At 39.8% G+C, this 24595-nt stretch overlaps 1 protein-coding gene across 3 annotated transcripts; it reads left to right on the forward strand.

Moving 5' to 3' along the window:
- The first annotated feature begins 3721 nt into the window (after window positions 1-3721).
- On the forward strand, window positions 3722-24389 carry ANXA11 (annexin A11). 3 transcript variants are annotated; one of them, XM_085064033.1, is made up of 16 exons: window positions 3722-3875; window positions 10281-10411; window positions 12357-12417; window positions 13516-13628; window positions 14789-15163; window positions 15730-15817; window positions 16200-16294; window positions 16750-16863; window positions 17089-17179; window positions 17296-17375; window positions 17550-17606; window positions 18507-18600; window positions 19282-19377; window positions 21910-21968; window positions 22539-22661; window positions 23646-24389. In XM_085064033.1, the coding sequence occupies exons 2-16, from the start codon at window positions 10349-10351 to the stop codon at window positions 23703-23705; spliced, it is 1569 nt and encodes a 522-aa protein (XP_084920159.1). In that variant the 5' UTR covers window positions 3722-3875; window positions 10281-10348; the 3' UTR covers window positions 23706-24389. The 3 variants fall into 3 exon arrangements, with proteins under 3 accessions (XP_084920159.1, XP_084920160.1, XP_084920161.1); XM_085064034.1 differs by having other exon boundaries at window positions 14789-15157; XM_085064035.1 differs by lacking the exon at window positions 10281-10411 and having other exon boundaries at window positions 3723-3875.
- Window positions 24390-24595: the final 206 nt, after the last annotated feature.

The raw sequence follows: 24595 nt of genomic DNA on the forward strand, positions 1-24595 counted from the left end.
CCTATAGAATGCTCAGGAGTAGTTAAAAACCAAGGAGGTAGATAAATGTCTTTTGTGGCTAAAGCAGAGTGAAAGCATTTGGGCAAATGTCTTTCTAAAATCGCCATAAATTAACAGGACTGCAAAAAAGTGATCTACAACCCAGCATGACAGTGAGAGAATCCCCTTTCTCATTAGAGAGTGAGTTGACTAATTATGCATATTGGTTCTTTAGGGCTCAAAATGAATGTAGGCTTTATGCATGTGTATCTTCAGAGATCTGAACCTGATCAAGTTCATGCAGGAAATCTGTGGGGTAACCTAGACCATTTGTGTTCCAGACTAGAACTCCCAAAAATATACCACACACTGACTGGTAACTTGAAGTTGCTAAACTGTCTGAAAGACCGTGTTACAATGCTTGCAGATCTTATTTTATGTTTTCTTTAGTATTTTCTTCATGCTTTTACTGTGTAAACACTTAGGTTTTTCTTTTTGACTTTTCAACAATGGAATATTTTAGTGATGGAAATGAAATGCTGTAAAATGAATATGGAAAAATGAAGAAGACAGTATCTGTGAAATCAGGAGTGTGGATGTTTTGTTGTACTAGTTTCCACCACTTGGTTCTGGTTTGTGTGTTATAATGGTACAAATCCACTTGGAAAACTCCAAGGCTGGAACTTGTAAGCTTGGAAGGACCACTAGGAAAATGCAGTGCTTGCAGGAAATGCTGTTGTGATTTTTGTGAGTTCTCCCACAAAGGCTTCTCTGTTTCAACTGGTCCTGGGTCAGTATTGGCACAATGTCAGAAAGCAGTATGACTGTGCTTGAGATGACAGGCAAACTCTCACCTATCCCAACACAATGGATTCTGGGCCTCATTTCTGCTTCATATCTGACTGTGGCATCATTGTCTGTATGTATTTGGTTTGAAATCCCAATACAGAATGACAGGGGTTTTTTATATGAGTAAAAGTAAACCTCTGTTCAATTGTACACCACATGGTGCTTGGAGGTTCTATCCTGTTTAAATACCAGCTTAAATATTAGAACCCAAGAGGCTGGGAAAAAAACACAGATATTAAAACTTGCTGGTAGTAGGCTCCCTGGAATTTTAAGTGGATGCTGACAAGTACATATGCTGCCCATAACAGTTTTTGAAGGAAACAGGATTCGGTCCAGCTAGAGGTCCCAAAAAGCATGGGCTCAGGGGTTATCATTCCTGTGGAAAAATTTCCCGAAGTAAAATATGTTAATCAAATGTCTCAGTCCCTGTCTGTCTGAAAATGGCAGGTAGTGAGGTTTCTATACAATGATTTCTTTGTCAGAAGAATATTCCATATGCTGCCATAGCTAGTCCAGTTTTCTGTTTATTAATGCAGCATCAAAGGTGTGGGACTTCCAGTCACTGAGGCTGGATAAAAAGAGGGATTCATAGAAGTGAGCCAAATCTAGACTTTGGTTAAACCCACGGAACATTGCAATTGACTTCAAAGTGAGCACAGCCTAGTCTGGAATGAATACCAGGCTGGTTGCAGCAGTACAGGCTTCCTTTTACATCCCTTCCAGCCTAGGCATGATACTCAAAGGGCTTTTTTACATGAAAAAATAGAAGTGCTGAAGTTGTAGAAATAGGAGTTTGGTTTTTTTCAAATCCTGCTGGAAGAAGAAATAATGCTATGTAGAAGTCCCTGTGTCTTCATCTGATGGGAATAGCAGCTCCTCTGCATGGCTCCTAATCCATTTCAGTCAGTTACAGTGGTTAACAGAACTTGTGTTAGAGCTAATGTGGCCCCTTTTGGTTGACACAGGTGAAAGGAGTTCAACTGCCAAGAGAAGCAATACCAGCAGACAGGGGACACAGATCCCTGGCCTTGTTTCCATGTGAACTACCTGGGCACATCTTCATTTCTCCATCTGCCTGCATAGTGAACATCAGGCTACACTGCATCAGAACCTGTGTTGAGGCTTAGCTTTGCCTATTAATCACAAATGCCTTTATCAGTGAGGCTTAAGATAATGTGGGTATAAATTTATAATTTGTGCTAAATCACAATAAGCTAATGTGCTGGTTTTGGCTGAGGTGGAGGTTATCTTCTTAACAGTGGCTAGTACGAGTCTATGTTTTGGATTTGTGCTGAGCACAGTGGTGATAATACAGAGATGTTTATGTTATTGCTGAGCAGGGCTTGCATAGAGCTGAGGCCTTTCTGCTTCTCACCCCACCAGTGAGGAGGCTGGGGGTACACAAGAAGTTAGGCAGGGACACAGCCAGGACAGCTGATTCCAAGGAATATTCCCAACCATATGACATTGTGCTCAGTATATGAAAGCAGGTGGGACTTTTGGAGTGATGGCATTTATATTTCCATGTAACTGTTATGTGTGATGGAGTCCTGCCCTCCTGGAGATGGCTGAATATCTGCCTGCCCCTGGGAAATGGAGAATTAATTCCTTGTATTTCTCTGCGTGTGTGCATGGCTTTTGCTTTTCTATTAGATTGTCTTTATCTCAACCCACAAGTTTTCTCGTTTTTATCTTTCTCATTCTCTCCCTGATCTTGCTGGCCAGGGAGGGAGCGAGGCTGTGTGGGGCTTGGCTGCTGGCTGGGGTTAGACTAACACAGACATTCTTATATTCAAATATACCTATTCACCTGCTTTGCACTACTTTAAGTGTAGCTTTCTCCCAGGAGTGCAGCCTCTGCAGTGCCAATTAAAATTTTGATGAGGGAGGGGGAAAAAATGGCAATTTCTTTTCTTTAGTTCAGTCACAGCTGTTGTATTTCAATGATTGGCCATTTTCGTATGTAAAAGTTGTATCTAGGAGAAAAAACCCAGCCCCTCCACTGAAAGCTGTTGGTGGTTGAACAGGATGCTTTAAGAAGTGTGAATACATCTATCCAAATTAGTTTCATCTAAATGAAATTGCCTGTTACAAAGCAAATATATTAGGGAAGCAAGAGCTGGAAAGGAGGTTCTGGACCCCGTTCACAAAAATCCCAGCTGCAAAGTCAAGTTCATTCCCCACCCAAGTTGTATAATGCTGTGAGTCAGTTAGATAATGCTGTGTTTGCTGTTTTGATCAGAGTCTTGGCAAACGAAATTTAATTGGAAAATTAAATTTTTTTTTTTCCTTTTTATTATCTTGGTTTGTCTCTCTAAATGCTTCCATGTGAGCAGCTTCACTCATCTTTAAAGAATGCATGTAGGAAAAAAACCCGATGTTTATTGCAGCCTTTAGCTATTACTGCTTGTACCAGAAAAGGTCCACATGAACAAACTCCTTGATTGTTTTTGTGGAGTTTTACTTAAGGAAAAGTATGTCATATACAAAATGGGAGTTTTTGTACAACTTGTGGGGAAAGCACGTTTTCTAAAATTTCCTGGTGAGAACAATCGGGAGTTTTGGGTTTCAATCCGGTGTTGCGCTGAGCGCTTACAACCTCGACTCGAACGGTATCTTCCAGGAGTTGGTTTTGCCGTGCCCGTGTGACCCGGTCGGTCCCTCAGCGATGCCGTGCCCTTGGGGAATGCCCGAGCTGCTCGCGTGACGGGTGGAGTTACCCCTTTTGCGGTGTGTTTTGTTTTTTATAAAAGGGCCTCTGGCCAAAGCCGCCTCTTAGTCAAACCCGTTCCGCGGTTTCCACCCGCGGCCGGCCCAGGCCGGTGCCCGCCGTTCCTCCGGAGTTCACCGCGCTCCGCCGGCCCGGCCCGCCCCCGGCAGGTTTGGCACCGCCCGGCCCGCCGCGGCCTCGCTGCAAGGAAGGGCCGGGGCCGGGCCGAGGGAGCCGGGGCCTCACGGCTCCTCCTCCTGCCGCTCCCGGCGCCGCCTCGCAGCGCTAGCGAGCACCTGGGACGGGCGGCGGCCGCAGGGGCTCCACGGGACCCCCGGTAGGCGCGACCCCCGGGACGGGACGGGGTCAGGGGCCAGGGCGACCGGGTGCGGCGGGGCCGGGCGGTGCCGTGGGGCTGTGGGCCGGGCAGTGTTCTCGGGGGGATCCCGGGGCGGCGGGAGCCAGGGCGCCCGCGGGGTGACAGGCAGCGGCTCAAGGGCTTGCGGAGGGGAGGTCGGGGCCTGCGGCAGCTCCGCGGTTGGGAGGAAACAACTCCTGTTTCCTGGAGAAATGTGGTTTCGGAGGAGAGGGCGTGTTTTGCTGTTGTAGTTGCAGTTCGGTCCTCTGCCTGTGCCCGTAGTTTATCTTGAGCTTGTGATTTTGATGTGTACAGTTGTACACAGCCTAAGATGGTAGGTTAGCCATTACGCAGTGCTTTTTTCCCCCCGAAGGCCCCTTTCCGTAAACTGCTCGTACCATACTTTACTTCTCCTTACACCATATGTACTTCAAACGTCTTTAGACTTTAAGACACTTAAGGGTCTAAGTGTTTTTCAAGTCACTTTAGTTGTCTTAAAACCCAAGCTCTTCAAACTCTTGCTATGCTGTAGCTATATGTGTGACAGAAAACAGTACGAACATCTCCATGTACAGAAAAGCAGTTCCTTCCTGTCTCCATTCTTTTTCTGGGCACTAAGAGAGCATTTTTGTGGAATTTAATTTTCTTTTCTAATAGATTAATAGTAGTTCCTGGAAGCTTCTTGCTTTTACGGAGGAACAGTCGAGAGATAAGGCTCTGAAGGGAGTGGCAGAAGCACAGAAGGCAGCTCAGTGTAGAACAGGGACAGATGCACTGGGGCAGAAAGTGTGGAGGCAAAGGTGTGGAGAGAAAACAGACTGGCGAGAATGAAGAAAGTGCTGGTGCTCTGTGTTTTGATGAAGGAGCTGATGATGAGGGTTATGCACCTGGAAAGCGTGGCTGCTGTAGGAGGTGGGAGGTTCTTTCCCTGACGCCTTCCCCAGCACACAGTTATTTTCTGTTGAGTGAGTCAGTGCTTTACTGGAACACCCATAGTAACGTCAGAAACAATACAAAACTAGTGGGAGTGTATAGCTGCTGTAAAGCTTGACTGTATGAATGCTTTCCCTGCAGCTTGGCTATTTCTATAATTTCCTGTTTTTTAAGTTGTTCTAAGAGTCATGTGGACCACTCACCTCCCACTGATGCAGCAGATAACTTGTACTGAGCACTGCTTCCGTGTTTGCTTGTGGCCCTGTCCCCACTGCATTTCTGCTGAGTTTTTTCTTCCTGAAAGTGCCTTTATAGCTACTCTTGTGGCTTCTTTTCCCCCTGCTTCCAAAGCACTGTAAGGAGCATGTTGTATAGAATGCAATAAAGATTCAGCAAAATTTTCAAGGTCTAATGATTTTATGTCAACAGTATTTGTGATAGTTATGTTCCTTTCTCTTGCCTGATCTTAGTATGAGGTCAGAGGCCAAAATGTTTCTACTTAAAATTTTTGGACTTGTCATCACATTCATTCATATGCCTTGTCACTTCTTTAGCTTGTTCTCTGTAGTCCCTAGAAGTTTTGAATTGTTAGACTGAAAACTCAGTGAAGTGTCAAAAGCCACTAAAACACATAACAAAACCAGCAGTGGAAATGGAGGTATTTCATGGGGACATTTACGTAGTCAAAACTGTAAAGACGTGATGTTAAGTAACAACTTAAAATATATAGCCTGATTTGCTACAAAAAGTCAAGCCAAGAAGGCTGTCTGATTTGAAGGTTAGAGGAGATGCTGTTTCCTAGACCTCTAGCAAGTTTTGGAAGATGGAGCTTCCATAGGGTCTGTTCAATAACACTGCATTAATCAGAGCCAAGACAGAGCTGACCTAGTTCTAGTTCTGTGGTAGCAATGTAGGGATTGAAAAAAAAAAAAAAAAGCAGCTGTAGTTAAAGCAGATATATGATTTCAAACAGCATATGGTTTAATTGTGACTACAGAAATAGCAGGACTTTTGAACAAACTGAAAGTTTCATTTATTTTTAGCCAAGTCACTATGTAATCATTTGTAGAAACTTCTGTGTCAGCTTCAAATTGCAGTTGGAGGCTTCTTACATTAAATATACAACTGAATAATGGCACCAATGTAATTTCATTTGTTTATTTAATGCATTTATGTTTACTAACTTGAACCGTGTTTGTTATTGGATATATTTGAAAAGTGTATTATGTAAACTATTGGAAATAAGGACAGGGACTTGTCAGCTGTATGTAGTGAGTTTTGTTTTGAGTTTCTCTTGAAGGTAGCAAAAGACTTCAAAAAAAAAAAAAAAGGAAAGGAGAAGGCTGCATGTTTACCCCTCAGCGAGCAGCACTTTCACCTATTTGAAACTTGAGTTGTCACGCACTGAACCTAAAGATGTCCCTTTCCTTTTGCCAGTTTATTTGAAAGTAGGTGTGTTTGATGTAAATGATGAATTTCCCTCAGGCAGTTTCCCCAGCTGGGAAGTGTAAAGTAGATAAGCAAACCAAAGGGCAGGGCAGCAATAGGTATTTACTGTGTATTGCTTCTGTTGTTGCTCCATGTTTGTTTCAGGTTTTATCAGAGCTCACTAGAAAACCTTGATAAGGGGTTAGATCCTGTAAGGGGTAAACCTGGAGTCAGTTATGGGTCAGAGTTGAGACTCAGTGGTGTCCTTTTAAGAGACAATTCTGTCATATTCTTGTGTGGCATGCTAGTTTTTTGTTTGTATGTGAGAAATTGTATCCATACTATTCAGTTGTCACAGATTCTGAATATGAACCAGTGCCAGTCATTAGATTGTGGCAACTGAATAAAACAAACACAGCCCCACACAGCCCTACTACCTGGCTGTTCCCTGTACAGAGTGTTACTGTGTGGTCTGATCAGTAGCATTATTCTTGTCTAAGATCTCCAAAAAAAGGGAAACAAGTTCTTCCTAGATGTTCCCTCCTTTTTTTCCTAATGCATTGTCTGTTTCAGAGAGAATATACTGTCTTACTTGGTAAGGGAAGGTTAAAAGGTTATTTTGGTTTTTTTGTTTTGATTGTGTTGGGCTTTTTTTTTTCTTTTACTGCATATTGTGAGTGGGGAGGGTTTTTTGTGAGGACGTTGGAAAAGTATTCACCAGCAGGAGAAGTGAGCTTCCAATTCAGGCTTTAGGATCTGAACTTCTGGCTGGCTTAAGAGCTGTCAAGTGCATCAGTCCCATATGAAAGATCCAAATGAGTTTTAATGCTTCTGCATGTTTCTTTTTTGTGCTAAACTTCGCTATAGCCATATAGTCAACGTTGATGATGAGTGATAGTCACTGTGACTAACTCCTGCATCCCAAAGACTTCTGGCTTGAGTAAAAAAGCATATTTGATTTTGAACGTTGGCCTAGCAAGTTGCTCTAAATTAGGTGTTTAAGTTGCCTGGAGCAGACAGGTTGAACATCCTTTTATTATTGCTAGAGATAACAACTTTGAGCTTGGGAATTTGCACTTGTTTTATAAACAGTGTACTTATCTGTAGTCCAAGTAACTGGTTATTGGGTGTGCTTGGCAGTGTTTTAAAAAAACTTGGTTTTCTGTTAGGTAGGAGAATAAATGCATCTTATAAATGTTAGGATTTAGTAGGGAATTACTTATTTTTCAGTAGTGAGCTTTAAGTACTAAAGTTTGCTGCTCTCAGGTGCAGACTAGATTTGAAGACTATAGCCTTGCTTTCTTTTTACATTCCTTATTTATGGTTGTTTTGAAATACCTGTCTTTCTAGTTTACTACTCTGAATTGATTCTTGATGAATTCTGTACCTGGAAAGAATCAATCAGATGAAAATGAATAATTCTTTGTAGTCTGGAATGAATGAAGGTGTGTCCATTTGCTCACTGAGGAGTGCTAATTTTCCTAGTGTTGCTGGACAGCTGAATGTGTAAGCCTTTTCTGTCCAGAAAGTATGAAAGCCATCACCTTTAAGAAAAAGTTTATGTATTTGCACCTCTTATTCATCTGGGGAATCCCAATGCTGTCAGCAGAGAGGTTTTGTCGCAGTGTGGAGTATGTCCATGCAGAGCTTAGCTAAGGTCCCATGCAGCTCCTGCCAGTGTGCCTGACTTTGGGGAATTGTCACTTGAACAGCTTGCTGTCATTTAGCCTCCTCTGCAGCCCAAACAGCTGCAGTCCTAATGGAAACCTTTTGTCATCCTTTTGTTCCTGTTGCTTCTTCTTTTGCACTGGGGCCACTCCCTGGCTCTGCATTTCAGGCTGGGGCACAGCAACTAATTAAAAACTGCTGGTGTGAAATGAACAATCAGATGTTTTTTGACTAACTATTTTAGAGTACTGAATATTCCACTATTGCTTTAGTTCATGGAGTAATTGGCATTTACCTATTCTGACTTCCACTAATGATGTAAAAGTTTATTCTTTCGTGGTGGAACTTAAAATAGAGGAGTATAAATCCCTTAGGCATTAGTCAGTTGAAAACATAGTTCAGACTATTTATAGGTTTTTTTTTTCCAGCAAATTATTTTGTATGACAAATTATGAGTTTGAAATAGAGCAGCCTCATTCCATTACTTCTTCAAACATTGCATAAACTTAATTTGGGTTTTTTCTTGCTTGTTTTGTTGTTTGCAAAGTGTTTATCTGTATTATCATAAATGTTTTGACTGTGTTTTATATATTTGACAGAGAGTGTTGAAGAAGTGTGCTGCAAAAAGAAGCACTTGGATCAGGGCAGAGTAGGGATCCAAAGTGAAATTGACCTCTTGGAATTACCTCAGGTTTTTTCTGCACATAGATCTTGAAAGTCCTTGCAGCTCAACTAAGTGCTTTGGATTTTGTTGCCCTGAATATATGTGTAGGGCTTCTGTAACTGGAAAAGTTACATGAATGTTCTTAGTGATAATTTTACAGCTCGGTTGTGGCTTATGGGTGTGTCTTTCCATTCAGCTTTTCTTTGTTGGACATGGCATCTCTTTTCACTTCTATTTTATTTTGACTAAAGCTTGCAAGTGCTACCTTTCTGATGCTCTCCCCCCCCCGCCTTGCCCCAGCAGGTAAAAAAGTGCAAGATTGTTTTCTGTAGTAGTAAAGATTATGATGATATTGAATTGGAAGGATCATCAAAACTGGCAGAGGTCCTCAGTTGTAATACTAGCAAGCAATTCAAATGGATAGTTTTTTAAAAAACTCTCATATTTGAGTTTGTTTCTGTTCCACCACCTGTTCAGAGCTGTGAGTTGGTTTGGGTATTTTTTAAGGAAACTTTTTTTTGTAGGAAGTGGATGATATGTTAGTGCTCTTTAAATATACATTGTTGGATGAAGTCCAGTAAAGGTTTGGAAAGGTGAACAATGAGTGATAAGATCTGTGTGAAAGAGGTTTGCTGAGTTTTGGGTGGCATGAACTCAGCCCTGTTGGAAGATGACCCCGTTCTACTAAATTAGGTTTTTTCATGGTAAAGGGAAGGCTAGACAGGGAGTCACATACACAGAAGACTTAATGAAAAACCAAAATTGCAGGACTTCTTACCTGTCAGGATGAAAAATATTACAACTGGTACAGGAGAGAATAACTTGTGTGCTGCAGTGCATGAGTCAAAGATAAATCTTGCTCAGGCTGGTAAAATAGCAGTTAGCTAGTTTGATGCTGACTGTGGTTTGTCCTTGTCTTGGAAAAGCACAGTGGTGGATGCCTCAGCTCATATCTGATGAAAAACGACAGCATGTTGTAAGGTGATAAATTCTGTTCTGCTGGTTTCACAATCAGGGATCAGTCTCAGAGCAGGTACTGTAATTTATAGCTTCAGGCTGCTTTGTCTACTATATCCTGGTAATTAACCTTGTGGAGGAGTCAAGGCCAAGGGTTTAACTTTCTCAGTGTTCTCTGTGAAATGGGCGTAATTAAACAAATTATTTTGAACAAATAAAGGTCATGGGGTTTTCATCCTTTTTTGTCCTCAAATTATTGTACCATGGTATAGCTGGAGCCTGACCAGCAGCCACTAAATCAATTCCACACATGGGTATGAATGCAGTGGATGAGTTTATTGCTATTGTACCTTGAAATGGAAGTTTTCTGGCCTTGAAGTTTTCTTCACTTCTGCCATCATTAAGTAATTTGTATTTTTGTTATAAATTTCTTGAGTTGTAGTCCTTTTCTACTGTGCTGTATCTTAGAGGAGCATATTTTCGAGATTCCTGTTGAAAGTCTATCACAGATGTAATCTCTTATGAACAGGTTTGTTCCCTTTTAGCTTTGCCAGGCAGCAGGAAAATGCTCAAGAGCCTCAATGCAATAGCTTGCAGTGTGAAGCTTGATAGCGATGTTCACTGTGGGAGTAAAACCTCGGGTCTTTATTTAGAGTTCTGAGGTGGGCCTCTAGGATTGAACACAGGGAATGGGTAGAGGACCTTGACAGTATTTGTTCTGTAATTTCTTCAAGGCACTCCCTCTTTCCGTGTGTGGTTTGGTTGTTTGGATTTTTCCCTCGTCTTCTGCAGTACATTTTTTATGGCTGAGCAAACAGAGACCTTGCTGTTCCTGTATCCTCCCACGCAGTATTTGTACAGCAGGGTGGGTTTCCATATCTTCTGTTCCCTGGCCTGTGTGACTCCTTTGTTGTCAGCAGGCTAGTGCTGCTCAGCACAAACAATTTTAGTAAGATAATGTGGATTTAGCAGAAGTAAGTGTGGAAGATGAGATTAGAATATGAAATGGAGGCTAGATTGTGGAAATGGTTGGGAAAGTGAACTTTCTGTGGTAATATTTCTAAATTAGGGAACCGGCCAACAGAGGCTCGAATGAACTGCAGAAAAGGTGGTGACAGGGAAGTTTCTGAACGCGAGAAGTTGGTGTGTTTGTAGATCTAGTTTGCCTGGAATCAAACCAGTCTGGGAAAATTTCCCCTTGGAAAAGCCCTGGATAAATACAGTGTTCAAAAGAAGCAAGTGGAACATTTTTATATAGAAAGTAACATTTATTTTCAGATTGCTGATGAAGTTAGCTGTTTTTTCTCAACCTCAGCTTTCATTGCCAAAAGGCTCTTTTAATCTTTTTTTTTTTTCTCTCGAATTTGAAATGAATGTTCTATATGGGATTAAAACCAAGCAAACAACCCTGCTAAGAAAAACAAGACCTATCCCATAGCTTCTCACTTTCTACCACAAAAAACTGCTTTTTGCCTTAAATTTATACCTAAAGCTTTATTGAAAAGGCATTTTACAATATTTTTGAATACCCTGTCTTTATTGTAATAACATGTGAAGCTTAAAAATTAATAAAAATGTAATTATGGTTGCAACTGAAGAAGTGAAATTCATTTCAGTGCTGTAATAATTTGTATGTAAAAATGTATGCATTGATGTTATGCATGCTAAGAATCTAGGTTGTGGGGGTTTTTTTGCTTGGTTTTTGAGTGACATGGTAATAGTTGTATTTTCTTATTAAAAAAACCAAACCACAAAAAAGATGTTTCTCCATTTCACTGTTGCTACGCAAAGGAGCCATGCAAACCAGAAGAGGAAGTTAATGTGATCATGCAAAATGAAAACAAGGACAGCACCCCTGCCAACTCAAACCAAATCCAAAACAAAATTCCACACCTGAAATCCAAAACACAGCAAAACATGCCAGATGCAAAAGGTAGTGCTTTAGGGGAAAGAGGGGGAAAACTAAGAAGTAGATAATTTACACAGCGGTTCTAAAATTAGACTGGGATTTGTAATTAAAAATAAACTTCAAAAAGTTAACACTCAGTATGAATATTTTCTTCATAGTTACTTTTGCCATTCTTCCTGGTTCTTCGTCTGTTTAAAATAAGGCCTTTATACTCTGGATGCCAGCTTTCATTGTGTCCTTCGTTTAGCTATTCTTCCATTTTGACCTCCACTTCTGTTTTGGATAGCTAATGACTTTGTGCACTTCTGTGCTGACAGAGGCACTATCCATTTTGAGAGATCAAATTTGTTCTAGTGATCTTATCCTATCAGTAAACCCTTCATATTTTATGGCAATGCTGTAAGCATGAAGGTGTATCCCTTCTGCTTCTTACTCTGACCTTGCACTTCTGCAGACGTTTGCATTTAGGTGCCTTCTATCAATTTCTCATAGTTACTCACTTGAAGATGTAGATTCTTTGTCAGATGATTTTTTACTCTTGATTGATAAGACAGTTCTGTATAGGCTGGAAACTTCAAGACGTTTTAATAGGACAGTAAAGGAAGCATGTTCAAGTAATACATCCCTAATAATATAATAGACAATGTAAGCAGTCAGTAGCAGCTGGAGCAACTAAGAAAAAGAGCGTTAGGAGTGACTCTGCTACTGCTTAGCTATCTGAACATGTTTATTAGTCCAGCAAATGGAAATGGAAAGAGGTTTCTCAGGGAAAAGCCTGGGGAAAATGTGCAGTTTGTCTAAATTTTGGTAACTGGCTACTGCATGCATGTTGCCTCTTAGTGTTATGAGGTGTAATGAGTGAAGCAATTCAGAAAATAACTGTGTCACACATACTTTTCAGGTCTTTGCAATGAGTTACCCGGGCTATCCCCCAGCAGGTGGATATCCACCAGCCGCCCCAGGTAAGTTGTTCAGATGAAATAAACTTTAAATGCAGTGGTGGTCCTATCTGAAGTGGAGAGGTGGCATGGATGAAGAACAAGACTGCAGAGGCTGTCCTTGAATCACTAAAGCTTTCTGTACTCTCTTGTTAAGCCCTTGTTTCATCTGGGCTTGGGATTCTGATTTGTCTAATATGTGTGCTCTGCCATGTGTTCATATAATGAGGTCCACTTTCATTCATCTCAAATAAAGCACAGAGCATTAGGAGATGGTCCTAATTTGACCAAATCCATTATATGACAAGGATCAGTGTCTGGTCAATACTGAGTCTTCAAAGTGGGTGATGAGACAAATGAGTCCTGGGAGAAATCAGTCATACAGCTTAAAACCATGTCCCACAATGAATTATGAAATTATCCTTATTCGCTATTTTTCGGCAGGTGGTTCCATACAGAAGAGAGAGGGCTGTTAAAAAGGGTAGCAGTTATAATGATATAAAGCTGATGAAATACGTTGTCACTGCTGGGTTATCAAGTTGAATGTTGAAAGGTAGAAAGAAGGGACTGGAGTCATGCAGATATGGTGAAATATGGAGTTAGGCAGGCTAACTCAGGAAGGGGAAGCGATGTACAGTGAGAAGCCTAACTAGCCAGGAGCATAAAACCTATTTCTCAGCAGAGTATTATGGCTTAAGTTATACTATACTGCTGTGTGCAGATAGGTTTTATGACTTGGGTGTGTGAACGTACTGTTGTGCTCTGTGGACATCTCTCAAATTAGTAAAGTAAGTGGAATTAATAATATCTTCCTACTGGAATACCCAGACAACTTTGTACTTCAAGTACTCTCAAGTCAAAATATGGTGTTTACAGTCTTGAGTGCTAACCTTTAAATAGGTTTACAGTTACTTTAAGTGAGAACTTACAGATTCAGTGATAACTAACATGATTAGAAATATCCAATGAGGCTTCTTTTTTTATAGTAATTGCACTGCTACCCTGCACCTCTTCAGTTGATTTTCCTGGTAGCGTTGAAAATATATTACATTAGAAATTTTAAGTAGTAAGAACTTCAGAAAGCATAGTTTCTTATTTCAGCACATCTGTGTTCGATTTCAGGTAGCAATCCTTGGGGTGGTGCTGCCTATCCACCTTCAAATCCACCTCCAATAGGTCTGGAAAATGTGTCTGGCTATGCCAACCAGTTCAATCCCAACCAAATGGCTGGAATGGTGAGTGTGCTTTCATTTAATGTGTTTCATTGTGATGTCCTTAAGTGCAAAGTTGTGTTTCTGGCGTTATCACTGAGAGGTTCTTCACTTGGATTCTGTGGCTTTATGTCTAATCTGTTCAGGTGTTGAGCATTCAATGTTGCCTATTGAAGAAAATGGTTACTGCAAGCTATTTCTTGTTTTAGGAAAACAGAGCACTAGTTAAATGTTGTTAACAGTCTAACTTCAAAAGTTGCGGACATAAAACTAATATGCCTTGCTATTTGCTGTGTAGAGGAATAGGGAGCTATTAACACCGACTGTCCATTGTTAATGTATTCACATGGGCAAACACAGTCTGGACTTTGCCTATTAGCTGAATTTTGATGAATCAGAGTAAGGAAAAAGTCTGTGTAATTAGAAGTATCAATGATTTGTCCTTGAAGAGAATATGGGATCAAAAGTCTCTTACAAACACTGATGTTTAACAGATGGAAGTGAAAACCTTTTACCTTGACTGAAGAAAATGTAGACATTTCCAATGTGATTTTTTTTTTTCATAGAGCAGAAGTGAGTGACACTTCTGACAACTTCAGTTTTCAGAAATCTGTTATACTGCATAACGAATGCAGTTTGTAGGAATATATTTGCATTATAGATGTCTTTCTGAGGCAGTGATTAAATGAAGTGATTTGGCAGCCAGCAGGCAAATTGAGCAAAAAACTGTCTATGGTACACATAGCAATATCCACAGCAACCAGTTTCTGATAGTGCTGCTGCAATCATCAGATGGCACTTCTGGCTCCTTTGTGGAAGAGGGTTTTGAGTGGTAAGATTTTGATGTGGAGTGTCTTTGTTGCAGTTTCTGCAGAAATCTTTCCAAATGTAGTCCAGGACCTCCTGCTAGTTGTAACCTACTAACACATCATAAAACAGTCGAAGGTTGCTCACAGTAAAATCCATGCACCCAGGTGATGCTGGGATCACACAAGGCAACTATGGACAAAGAAGGGATTAATTGTTGTAAGGTTTCAGGTAGATTTTTCCATCCTGCTGCTATCTTTTGTAGATGAGGAGCTGTCTATCTTGTTGGCAGGGAGGAAGGTTGTATGTTAAGCATATTACTGAAACTCAGCTGTTTGTACCCTTTCCTGTCTCTTGCTTTATTGCGGTCATTGCAGGCGTCCAACCTGGCAGGGACCTTTGGAGGATCAGGTCTACCACAAAGCATGTATCCTTCCACACCTGGGGGTTACCCACCAGTTCCTCCAGGTGGCTTTGGGCAACCTCCACCAGGACAACAGCCCTCTTTTGGAGGGTATCCTCCACCAGGAGGAAATCCACCATCAGGAATGCCAGCTTACCCAGCATACCCAGGTGGTCCTGCACCAGGCCAGCCCACACCACCGCCTGGTCAGCAGCCTATGAACTATCCAGGACCTCCAGCAACTTACCCAGGGCAGCAGCCTATGCCAAATTATCCACCAGGTCCAGCTGTGAATCCGTCTATGCCGTCTTACCCAGGAACTACAGGGCCTGCAGTCACTCCTGTAACAGTAAGAGCATTCACTGCTTTTGTTTCGAGGTGTGACTGTATACATGTTCCTCTGTATTTTCTTTGTGTGTATTAGTGTAAAACGATCATAAAATTGAACAGAAAGTTATGAAAAGAAGTTTGAGTGAAGAGAGAGGTGGAACCTTTTCAAATGCAAGCAGTATGTCTCATATGAGTATGTCACTCATATGTCCGGAAACAAGCTATGTTTTACCATGGTATCCAAGAAAAAAGATTTGACATTAATTCAAATTCGTGAATCTTGCCTTTCCTAACTTTAGCAAGTATTGCCAGTTGTATATACAGTATCATCAAACTTTAATTAATTGGAAAGCAGATTTAATATCAGCAAACCTTCTTGACCTAGCATTTTCTTGTAGTTTGCGTTTAGAAATGAACAAATTGCTTAAGGCAGGGTTGGTTTGAGTTTTCTCTATTACTTTCCTAACAAAAAGAAAATTGGTAACAGCGATCATGTTTCCTAAGTAGTAAATGCCAGTATTGTACTGTTTAACACTAATAAGCTGTTAACACTAGTAGTGTTTAACACTATTGATCTCATGTTAGCACGGAAACCGTGGTACGATCACTGATGCACCAGGTTTTGACCCTCTGAAGGATGCAGAAGTCTTAAGGAAGGCCATGAAGGGATTCGGTGAGCAGCCTGAGGATTTATATTTAAGTTAAAAGTAGAATTGCATCTCAGTTCAGCACTAATCTTTTCCTGTTGCTTATGTATACTGAGTGGGATAGTTCACATCTGTTTGTCCTTGATTATCAGAAGTATTACTGGAAGTTCATGTAGGCATAAACAACGTCATGAGTTTGGTTTAGGTTTTCTTTGTATTCTTACTGTTGTTTGTGACTGGGAGTAGAGCTCAGAGTTCTGTGGTTGTATGCAAGAGTAGATACTGTAGATGAATTACAATCACAGATATCTTTCTGCTGGGTTTAAAAGAGATAGGATGAAATGGAGACAGAAAGCTGAATGCTCACTGATGTGATGCTCATTCTGTGGTGTCTGTGTGCATGTACAGGAACCGATGAGCAGGCGATCATCGATTGTCTTGGAAGTCGTTCCAACAAGCAAAGGCAACAGATAATGCTGTCCTTCAAAACAGCTTATGGAAAGGTAAATACATCATGAGAACACAAGGAAGAAGAAATAAAAGCATACATTCCTTCAATGGAAGTCAGAAAACTTGGTGGTAGGGAAAAAAGCTTGGAAGGTGCTTTAGGGGAAGATGGTTCTTAAGTCACAGCCAATTCAGGGTTATACCTGTTAACCCATGCTTGACTTCTTTATGCGGTGTTTCAGATGAAACCTGTAAAACAGTTTCTCTGCTAAATACTTACTTTGACTCTTTGATCTGTGCAGTCTATTTAACTAGATCTTAATGACCTCAGTGTACACATTCCGTTATGCTGGTGTTAGTATTAAGTGGAATAGCTTTACTTGGAACGTACATTACTTTGTATTGCCAGTGCTTATGCATAAAGAATTTTAAGTAAAATGCATATTTTTGATGCTTGCTTTTGTCAAGTTTGGTCTTCATGCATTTTTCCCTTGTTTTTCCTTCTCATTAGGATTTGATCAAGGATCTCAAGTCTGAGCTATCAGGTAACTTTGAGAGGACAATCTTGGCAATGATGAAGACACCTGTCATGTTTGATGCTTATGAAATCAAGGAAGCTATAAAGGTTTGTGTAGGAGATAAAAATTTATAAGATAGAGGAAATGGTTCAGCTGATAAAATATTTGGTTGTCATTTAAAAGTTTGGACTTACTTGGGATTACTTGCTTTGACTTCCTATACAAGGTTCTATTCTGAACTTTTTCCTATATAATTTAATTTCATTTCTTTTATACTAGGTTGTAGAAACAAGACAAGAATCTGAAATCTGTTTCTCCTTTGCTTGTTTTAGGGTGTTGGCACAGATGAAAATTGTCTCATTGAAATCTTAGCTTCCCGCAGTAACGAGCATATTCAGGAACTCAGCAGGGTCTATAAAGCAGGTTAGATTTGTTACATCAAAATTTTCTTCCTTTTCTTACTTAATCACTGACTGATAGTATGAATTTAGGAAATGAGCAGGGTTGTATGAGGATTCATGACTGTTTCTCTTTCCCAGAATTTAAGAAAACTCTGGAGGAAGCAATAAAAAGTGACACATCTGGACACTTTCAGAGGCTTTTAATTTCACTTGCTCAGGTGCTTGCTTGCTGGGATTTTGGAATTTGGTTTTTGGGTGTTTGTTGGTGGTGTGGATTTGTTTGTTTGTTTGTTTTATTTTTGTTTGGTTGGTTTTTGGTTGGTTTTTTAAAAAAATTATAAAAGCCCATCAAAACCCATCAGTAACACTTCTGGATCTTCTAATTCTTTCAGGGAAACAGAGATGAAAGTACAAACGTTGACATGTCTCTTGTCCAAAGAGATGTGCAGGTCAGTAGAAATGCTTCATCATTTCTAAGTATAGTCAACTCAATATGCTGAAATTTGACTGTGTGGATTCTGCTTGCTGTTACTTTTGAACACCTTGTGACTTCTTCTGGTGTAGTGCTTATGTTTCAGTGGATGGAAGTGATACAAAAAGCTGTGACAGACCATTAGAGCCATGTAGGTGCAATACAGAGATAAAGCTCTTGGGAATGCAGTCCATAGGATATTTTACCTCTCATTCTGTCAGGTCTTTGGCTTTTCCAGGTGTTGGGTGACTCCATTGTGCTGCTTAGTAAGGAAATTTTCCAGACATTTGAGATTATATGTTTGTGGATTAAATTTTAATGTATTCAACACCTATATTAGCCTTTGCATGTTGTCTAAGTCTGGATTTTTGCAGCAAATAAGGTACTTGGACTTAGTAATGCTTGCCCCATTTCTTTTTCTGCATGTTCCATTTCATTACATAGGGTAAAACCCTGGATTGTTTTAACATACTAGTGTAATTTAAAGAGTAATGTAATTAGCTTTCTACATAATATGCCTTGGCCAAAAGAGGAATGGGGCAGAACACACCTAGAATGTAGAAAAAAAAAGCTAGATGTGAGCACTGTTAGGAAAAACAATGTTCAGGTACTTTTTGAACTATAACCCCTCCTTTAGTTATTTGGAGCTCTTGTGTTTGTGCACTTGTGCATCTGCAAGCTACAAAGACTGCAAGCATAACATATTATAGGAAGGTTTGAACTAATTGCTATTTATTGCTTGCTCCTGTTTTGCAGTAGTACATAAGCTAAGAAATAATTATAAAAGGAGGAGAGGCTGTTAAGGAAGCAAGGCTGTTACTCAGCAGGTCAGCCTACTTTTCTGAGTAATGAAGTGTGAATTCTCTTCCGTGTTCAGGAGTTGTATGCAGCTGGAGAGAACCGTCTAGGCACTGATGAATCCAAATTCAATGCCATTCTGTGTGCAAGGAGCAGGGCCCACCTTAGAGCAGGTAATGGTGTCCTACATAAACAGTAACTTGATTCTGTTGTGTGTACTGATGAAAATGTACAGCACTGCTCTGTGCCTGAATTTCCTCCATCTGTAAAATGAGCCCAATGTGATATCAATGAAAAATAGGGTGAATGATGCTGACACAAAAAGGAAAGTCATCTTGTTTAAGTAGCAGGTAAAAATTATACTTGGTTAAATGCTCCTCTGATGAAAGAGCTGAAAAACTAGAATTTGCATACTTGTGTGTGCAAGATGCTTGCACTCCTTCTCCTTTTTCTTGCTAGTGTAAGGTGTTACATCAGTCTGTCATGGTGGAAATGTTTTAATAACTACATAGAACTTTTACAATGTGCTATTGGGGTACACGGTACTTGTACGGAGGAAAAGGGTGTTTTTCTGAATATTTTCTTTTAAATTTTATTGAGACCCAAAGCTTTCCCTTGCAGTAGTTTCTTGGTCTAGCCCTTTACTGAAAAGGACAGATCTAGACAAGCTAGAAGGAGAATGATAATATGTAAACAGTTGATAACACAGTATTAATCCTTGAGACGTTAAAACTTGTGTGAGTACACTGTAGTATCCAGCTGAGAAGTGCCATTGAAATGAAGCCATCCAGCACATTCCAGCACCACCTCTTTCTGCAGAGCTGACTCCTAAAATCTTTCTTTTCCATTAACAGTCTTCAGCGAGTACCAGAGGATGTGTAACCGGGACATTGAAAGCAGCATCTGTCGTGAAATGTCTGGAGACCTGGAAAGGGGCATGCTGGCAGTAGGTAAGTTCTACCTTAGCAAGTTCATTCCTGCTATTCTGCTACTTCTGGCTCAGATGGAGTCTGTGACTCCAGCTAAGGGTGTTCTTATTAGAAATAATTCCAGTTTTCTGCTTTTTATGTTGAGCTTTCTGTGAAGTCACTTGTGATTAGTAAAGTGGGGCACTTAATTCACCTCAAAATGACAGATGAAGCTTTTTTATTTCAGGCAATTGCAGAATTTAAATTTCACATGTTAAAATGGGGAGAGAATTATTAACTGTAATTGGCACTGTTTTAAGAAGTGAACTTGTACCAACTGCTGGGTCAGTGAGAATGGAGTATTTGGGACAATTTTGGAAATCCAGCAAAATACAGGCATGAACCCTCTAATTAGTTACCTCTATTTACTAGAAAGAAAAATTTGATTTTACAGTTTTGTTAAATCTTTGGTTTTTATTGCCCCAGTACTTCTGAGGAGTGAGAACTCTTACCTCAGGGTCTACTGTTGTCCCTTCAGAGGCAGTCATTAATTTCCATGAGGTTGAGACAATGCCTCAAGTTGCTGTGCAGTAGTTTCATTTAAAATGCTATATTATAGATATAATTGTGAACTGCTTTTCTGTCTTTTGTCTTTACATCTCCATTTCTTTTTCTGTGTATTACTGTAAATATACTGTGGTATCTAGAGCTCTTGCTTTAAAAGTGTTGTTCTTTGGTTTTGAATATGGTAGTGAAGTAACAAAAAAAACCCCCTCCAACAACAGCATACACAAAACTCAAAAAACTCCTACAAAAAGAGGAAAAATGAACTTTGTATCACTTGGAAATGAGATAGGAGAGGATATTTGGTTCAACCACAAGATTTTTTTCACTGAAGTTTGTCACAAAACCTTGCAAAATGAAATTGATATACAAAAGCTTCATTTTTTCACTCCTTTCTTGTGCATATGTGAACCATGTAACTATTGTTCTTATTCTACATGGCCACACTGTCACTCTGCTGATCTTTCAATGACCCAAACTGGATCTAGCTCACTGTGTCTGATTTGTTTGCAGACCTTTTCCAGGATTCAAACTTTCCACCTCAGAAAGTGTTGTTAGAAAACCAAGCTTAAGGAAAAGAGATATATTCCAGTGTTTGTGGAAAAAGATTGCCTTGGTAAAGAAACTACTCAGAGTCTGGAAGCCATTTGACTTCATGGAGTTTCATAGTGACTTGACAGGTCTCCATGTAGATCCAGATTCAAAACTGAGACTGTAGCTTGCAAACAAGTCAATAGCCTTTTGAGCAAGGCTTGTCATTAATACTCACTGAATAACTCCCTTTATTAAATAGGTTCTGTTGGGTTTTTTATTTGTATGTATATACACTTACAAGAGTCAATGATGTTAACATCATTTGTTCTGTGAACCTTTTTTGCAGGAAAAATGGGGTTTTCTAATTGAAAATATTTAATTTTGCTTTCTTTAAAGCTTTCTGGATTGTACAACTGGTAACTTACAGTAATATCTTTAAACATCTTAGAATGCAAGTGTGTTGTGTTAACTACAGTGATACCGAAACATGCATTTCATTTTGTCATTTGTTTTTCAATAGTATTGTACATATCATTGACAGTTGTGTGGTGAACTGCTCTCTCTCATCTACATTTTCCTACTCAGAAAAGTGCTTCCTCCTATACAGAATGTGTGTTGTTATGAATTATATATCTAGGTTTACACTTTTAGTTCTGTATTGATTCTGTGTGATTGGTTTTGATACCTTACTGTACTATTAAATGTCAAGTATGGTCTGTTTTCTCTGTAGTTTGCCACAGTTTGCATGATTGTTTACTTGTAACCAAGATTGCATCAATATATAGATTTTAATTCTGATCAGTGATGGAGGATTCTTTCATTATCCTGATGTGACAGTAATTTGATTTAGATTTTGCACTTTTAGATTTCTAATGAACTAGACTAATTAAATATAACATCCAGTCATTACTAAATGAGCATGTAAAAATTTTTCAGGAGTCTGGATTAATTTTGTGGCTAAAATAAGGGCTGTGATGACTCACCCTGAAGGAGAAGGAAGCACCTTAGATTCTCTGCTATCATAGGTGGTTTCCCAATTTGTACTAGGGCAGGACTTGAATATGTCACACCTTGCAGATGCATGGCCTAAAAATTTGGAATTAAGAAGCCAGGAGTACCACTACCTGTATGCTCTGTCAAGTTTTCTGCCCCCTCCCCGCTCCCTCTTTTCACTTCATAAACAAGAATCTGGTCATTAGAATTCAAAGATTCATTATGGCTGCTTTTTGCTAGATGGTTTCTAGCAGCAGAAACATTTGCTTTGAGCCATGAAGTGTCGGTTCTTTAGCTGTATTGGAGCTGCTGTTTGGATTAAAAATAATTTCAGTGACTAATGGAAGGAGTGGAAGCTGCATTGTATCAAGTATATGTTTATGTAAAATTAAAGCATGTGGCTATGTAGGATAAGCTCAAAAAATTGTTGAGTTCTGATTGAGGAGGAATGCCTGATTTCTGTAATACTGTTCCTTTTTGCAGTTAAGTGTCTGAAGAACACACCAGCTTTTTTTGCAGAGAGATTACAGAAAGCAATGAAGGTAGGTATCTGTGACAAGTTACATAAACTTACAGCGTGGTGTTTTTTTTTAAATGCTAGTAGAGCTCTTGAGAAGGAACTGTTCAGCTGAAGGGATTACATTTGTCAGTGGGCAGATGACTAACAGGATGCAGTCATTATTATGAAAGGCTGGAAAAATCTAGCTAAATTGATCCAACTTAACAGAGAAATGAATACAATCATACATAAAACAAAAGTCTTCACTTGGTAAAACACATATATGCTTAAAACTCATTGAAATTGATACTTTTTAAAGTAGGGAAGTCTAGCAGAAATAAATAAGTAGACCAGTAAACTCGCCAAATTCTCTTGACCCCCTGTAGCTCTGTCAATCCCTTTTTTTTTTTTTTTTTTTTTGAGCTGTCCTTGTGCAGAGGAATTACATATTGGCCTACCACTAAATTTAATTTCTGGAAGCATGATAGGCCAAATTGTGTTCAAGCTTATTGAAACTGGTGGGATTATGCTAGTAAACAGGCATTTTATTTTTTCCCTAGTGCTGTATCATACAGCTTTTCAATACATTATACTGCTGCTTTGTTTGTTTCAGGGAGCGGGAACGAAGGACAGGACTCTGATCCGGATCATGGTATCGCGCAGCGAGGTTGACCTGCTGGACATCCGTGCAGAGTACAAGAGGATGTATGGCAGATCTCTCTACTCAGATATCACTGTAAGACCTGGAGATTTTATCTTCCCTACCACGATACCCCTTATGCTGGCAGAACACAGACCCTTGTGCTGAACAGCTGTTACTTGCACTGAGTGTAGCTGGCTCTGTTGCATTGCTGTATTTGCTAGGGTGTGGAGGCTGATGGGCCAGAGGATTGACAACATTTGGGTTTGCATGGGAGCTAGAGATGGGGAGGGGAGGGAAATTGGTCCAGAGGGGTTTCAGAGACCCCTCTATCCCAATCTCTTTATATGATCTTGTGGTAACCACTCAGTCCTCTGGTTAAGTAACAGTGGTGCTCTACTTTATGCGTGTGTTGGAAGACTATAAAGCTTGTAAAAATCTTCTAAAGGATTGCCTCCTCTTTTTCTTGAAAGTACAAGTTTCTGCAAGTAGACTAAACTTCAGATTCTTCAGCAGTTAATCCATCCTCCTATTGCTATGCCTGGCCAGTGGTAGGGTAAATAGGAGTTGGAGGAGAGTGAGTGGTGCCACTTTTTTACCTTTTAATGAGGGTGCCAAAGCTGTTAAGCCCCTGCTTATTCCTTTTGCTGTGGACATTGAGGGGCTGTAACTTGATGGTGTTTGGAAAGAATCCTGTAAAGATTCTGAAGGATAGTATGTGCCAAATGTTTCCTCTGTGGTAGCTGCATGCCCTGTAACCACCAATGTATGAGTAAAAAGCAGTGAGACATTGGTGGAAAAGCTCTGTATCGCTTCCTTTCCCCATTCCTCTTTTGAGCTGGCATTAAAATTTAGCATTCAGAAATAGAACAGGCCATACTTGTTTTAATGGACTGACTTGGTCAAAACTTGGCTTCAGTAAATATGGGGCATGCATGTGCACAGTTAGGTGTATGTAAACTGTGCTGTGTATTTCTGTAGAAGTAGAGCCAAAAACATCCCTGGAAAGAGATTTCCTTATCTGTGGCTTCATCTCTTTTGGTCATTCTTCAACTTTCCTTTTTCTGGGTTCCTTTTCAGGGTGATACTTCAGGAGACTACCGGAAAATCCTACTCAAGTTGTGTGGTGGAAATGACTAAATGGAGCATTGAGCTTTTCTTAAAAAAGCTGCTATTTTCATGTATTTGCTGCAAAGCATCTTTTTTTCTCCATAAGTAAACATGTAATGACCTGTTTCTTCGAAAGCAATTGCATTTTAAAAGATAATACTGCTTATATCTTCAGTTCAAAAATAGTAGTTCAATAATAAATGCCAAAACCCCCCAAAATACCAAGTTTATTTGCCATCTGCTCAGGATTCTGTATAGCACCCTCAGCAGTCTGTGAATGACAGGTCATTGTTTCTTTTCTGCTTATATCATGCTGAAATAATGTTTGTTTTATGAAACAAAAATCACAGTTGTATGATTTAAGTTGGTATTTTGTATAAACATTGAGTGCCATTTTAATGCAAGTTTTATATCTATTGTATGCAGAGTTGGATTTGGGCTAGCCCACTTCCTGATATGTGGAGATAGCAGCCTTGAAGGTTTGTCTCTAGTTAAGACTGTTTTAAAGAAGTTTTGTCAAGTTCTGTTTTCTTTCCTTGATTCTTTTCAAGGAAGAGGTGTTTAACATTTCATTCTTGCTACTGTCACAAGGCAGTAGTAACGTTGACAGTAGTAAAGATTCTGTCGTTAATGTTTAAAGGTTTTGGATTGTGCCTTAAATATATGTATGTGAGAAGAGATTATGAAATTAAAGCTAAGTCTTTGCAGATTGTGCTTTTTGGTGTTCGTGTTGATGTATGTGTGAGTGATGGCTTAGTTTTTCCATGGAAGTTCTCTTCCACAGGATTATTCAGAAGTTATTGCATTGATGAGAGTTTGGGAGTTGTGTGCTGTTGATTAGCAAATGTCTGTACATAATGTGTAATCTGCAGTTACTGCTCAGTATTTTCATTTTGCATGTTGTAATTTCTGTTACTCTT

This window comes from Lichenostomus cassidix, chromosome 6, assembly GCF_008360975.1.
Source record: "Lichenostomus cassidix isolate B80296 chromosome 6, HeHo_3.0, whole genome shotgun sequence".
NCBI classification, from domain to species: Eukaryota; Metazoa; Chordata; class Aves; order Passeriformes; family Meliphagidae; genus Lichenostomus; species Lichenostomus cassidix.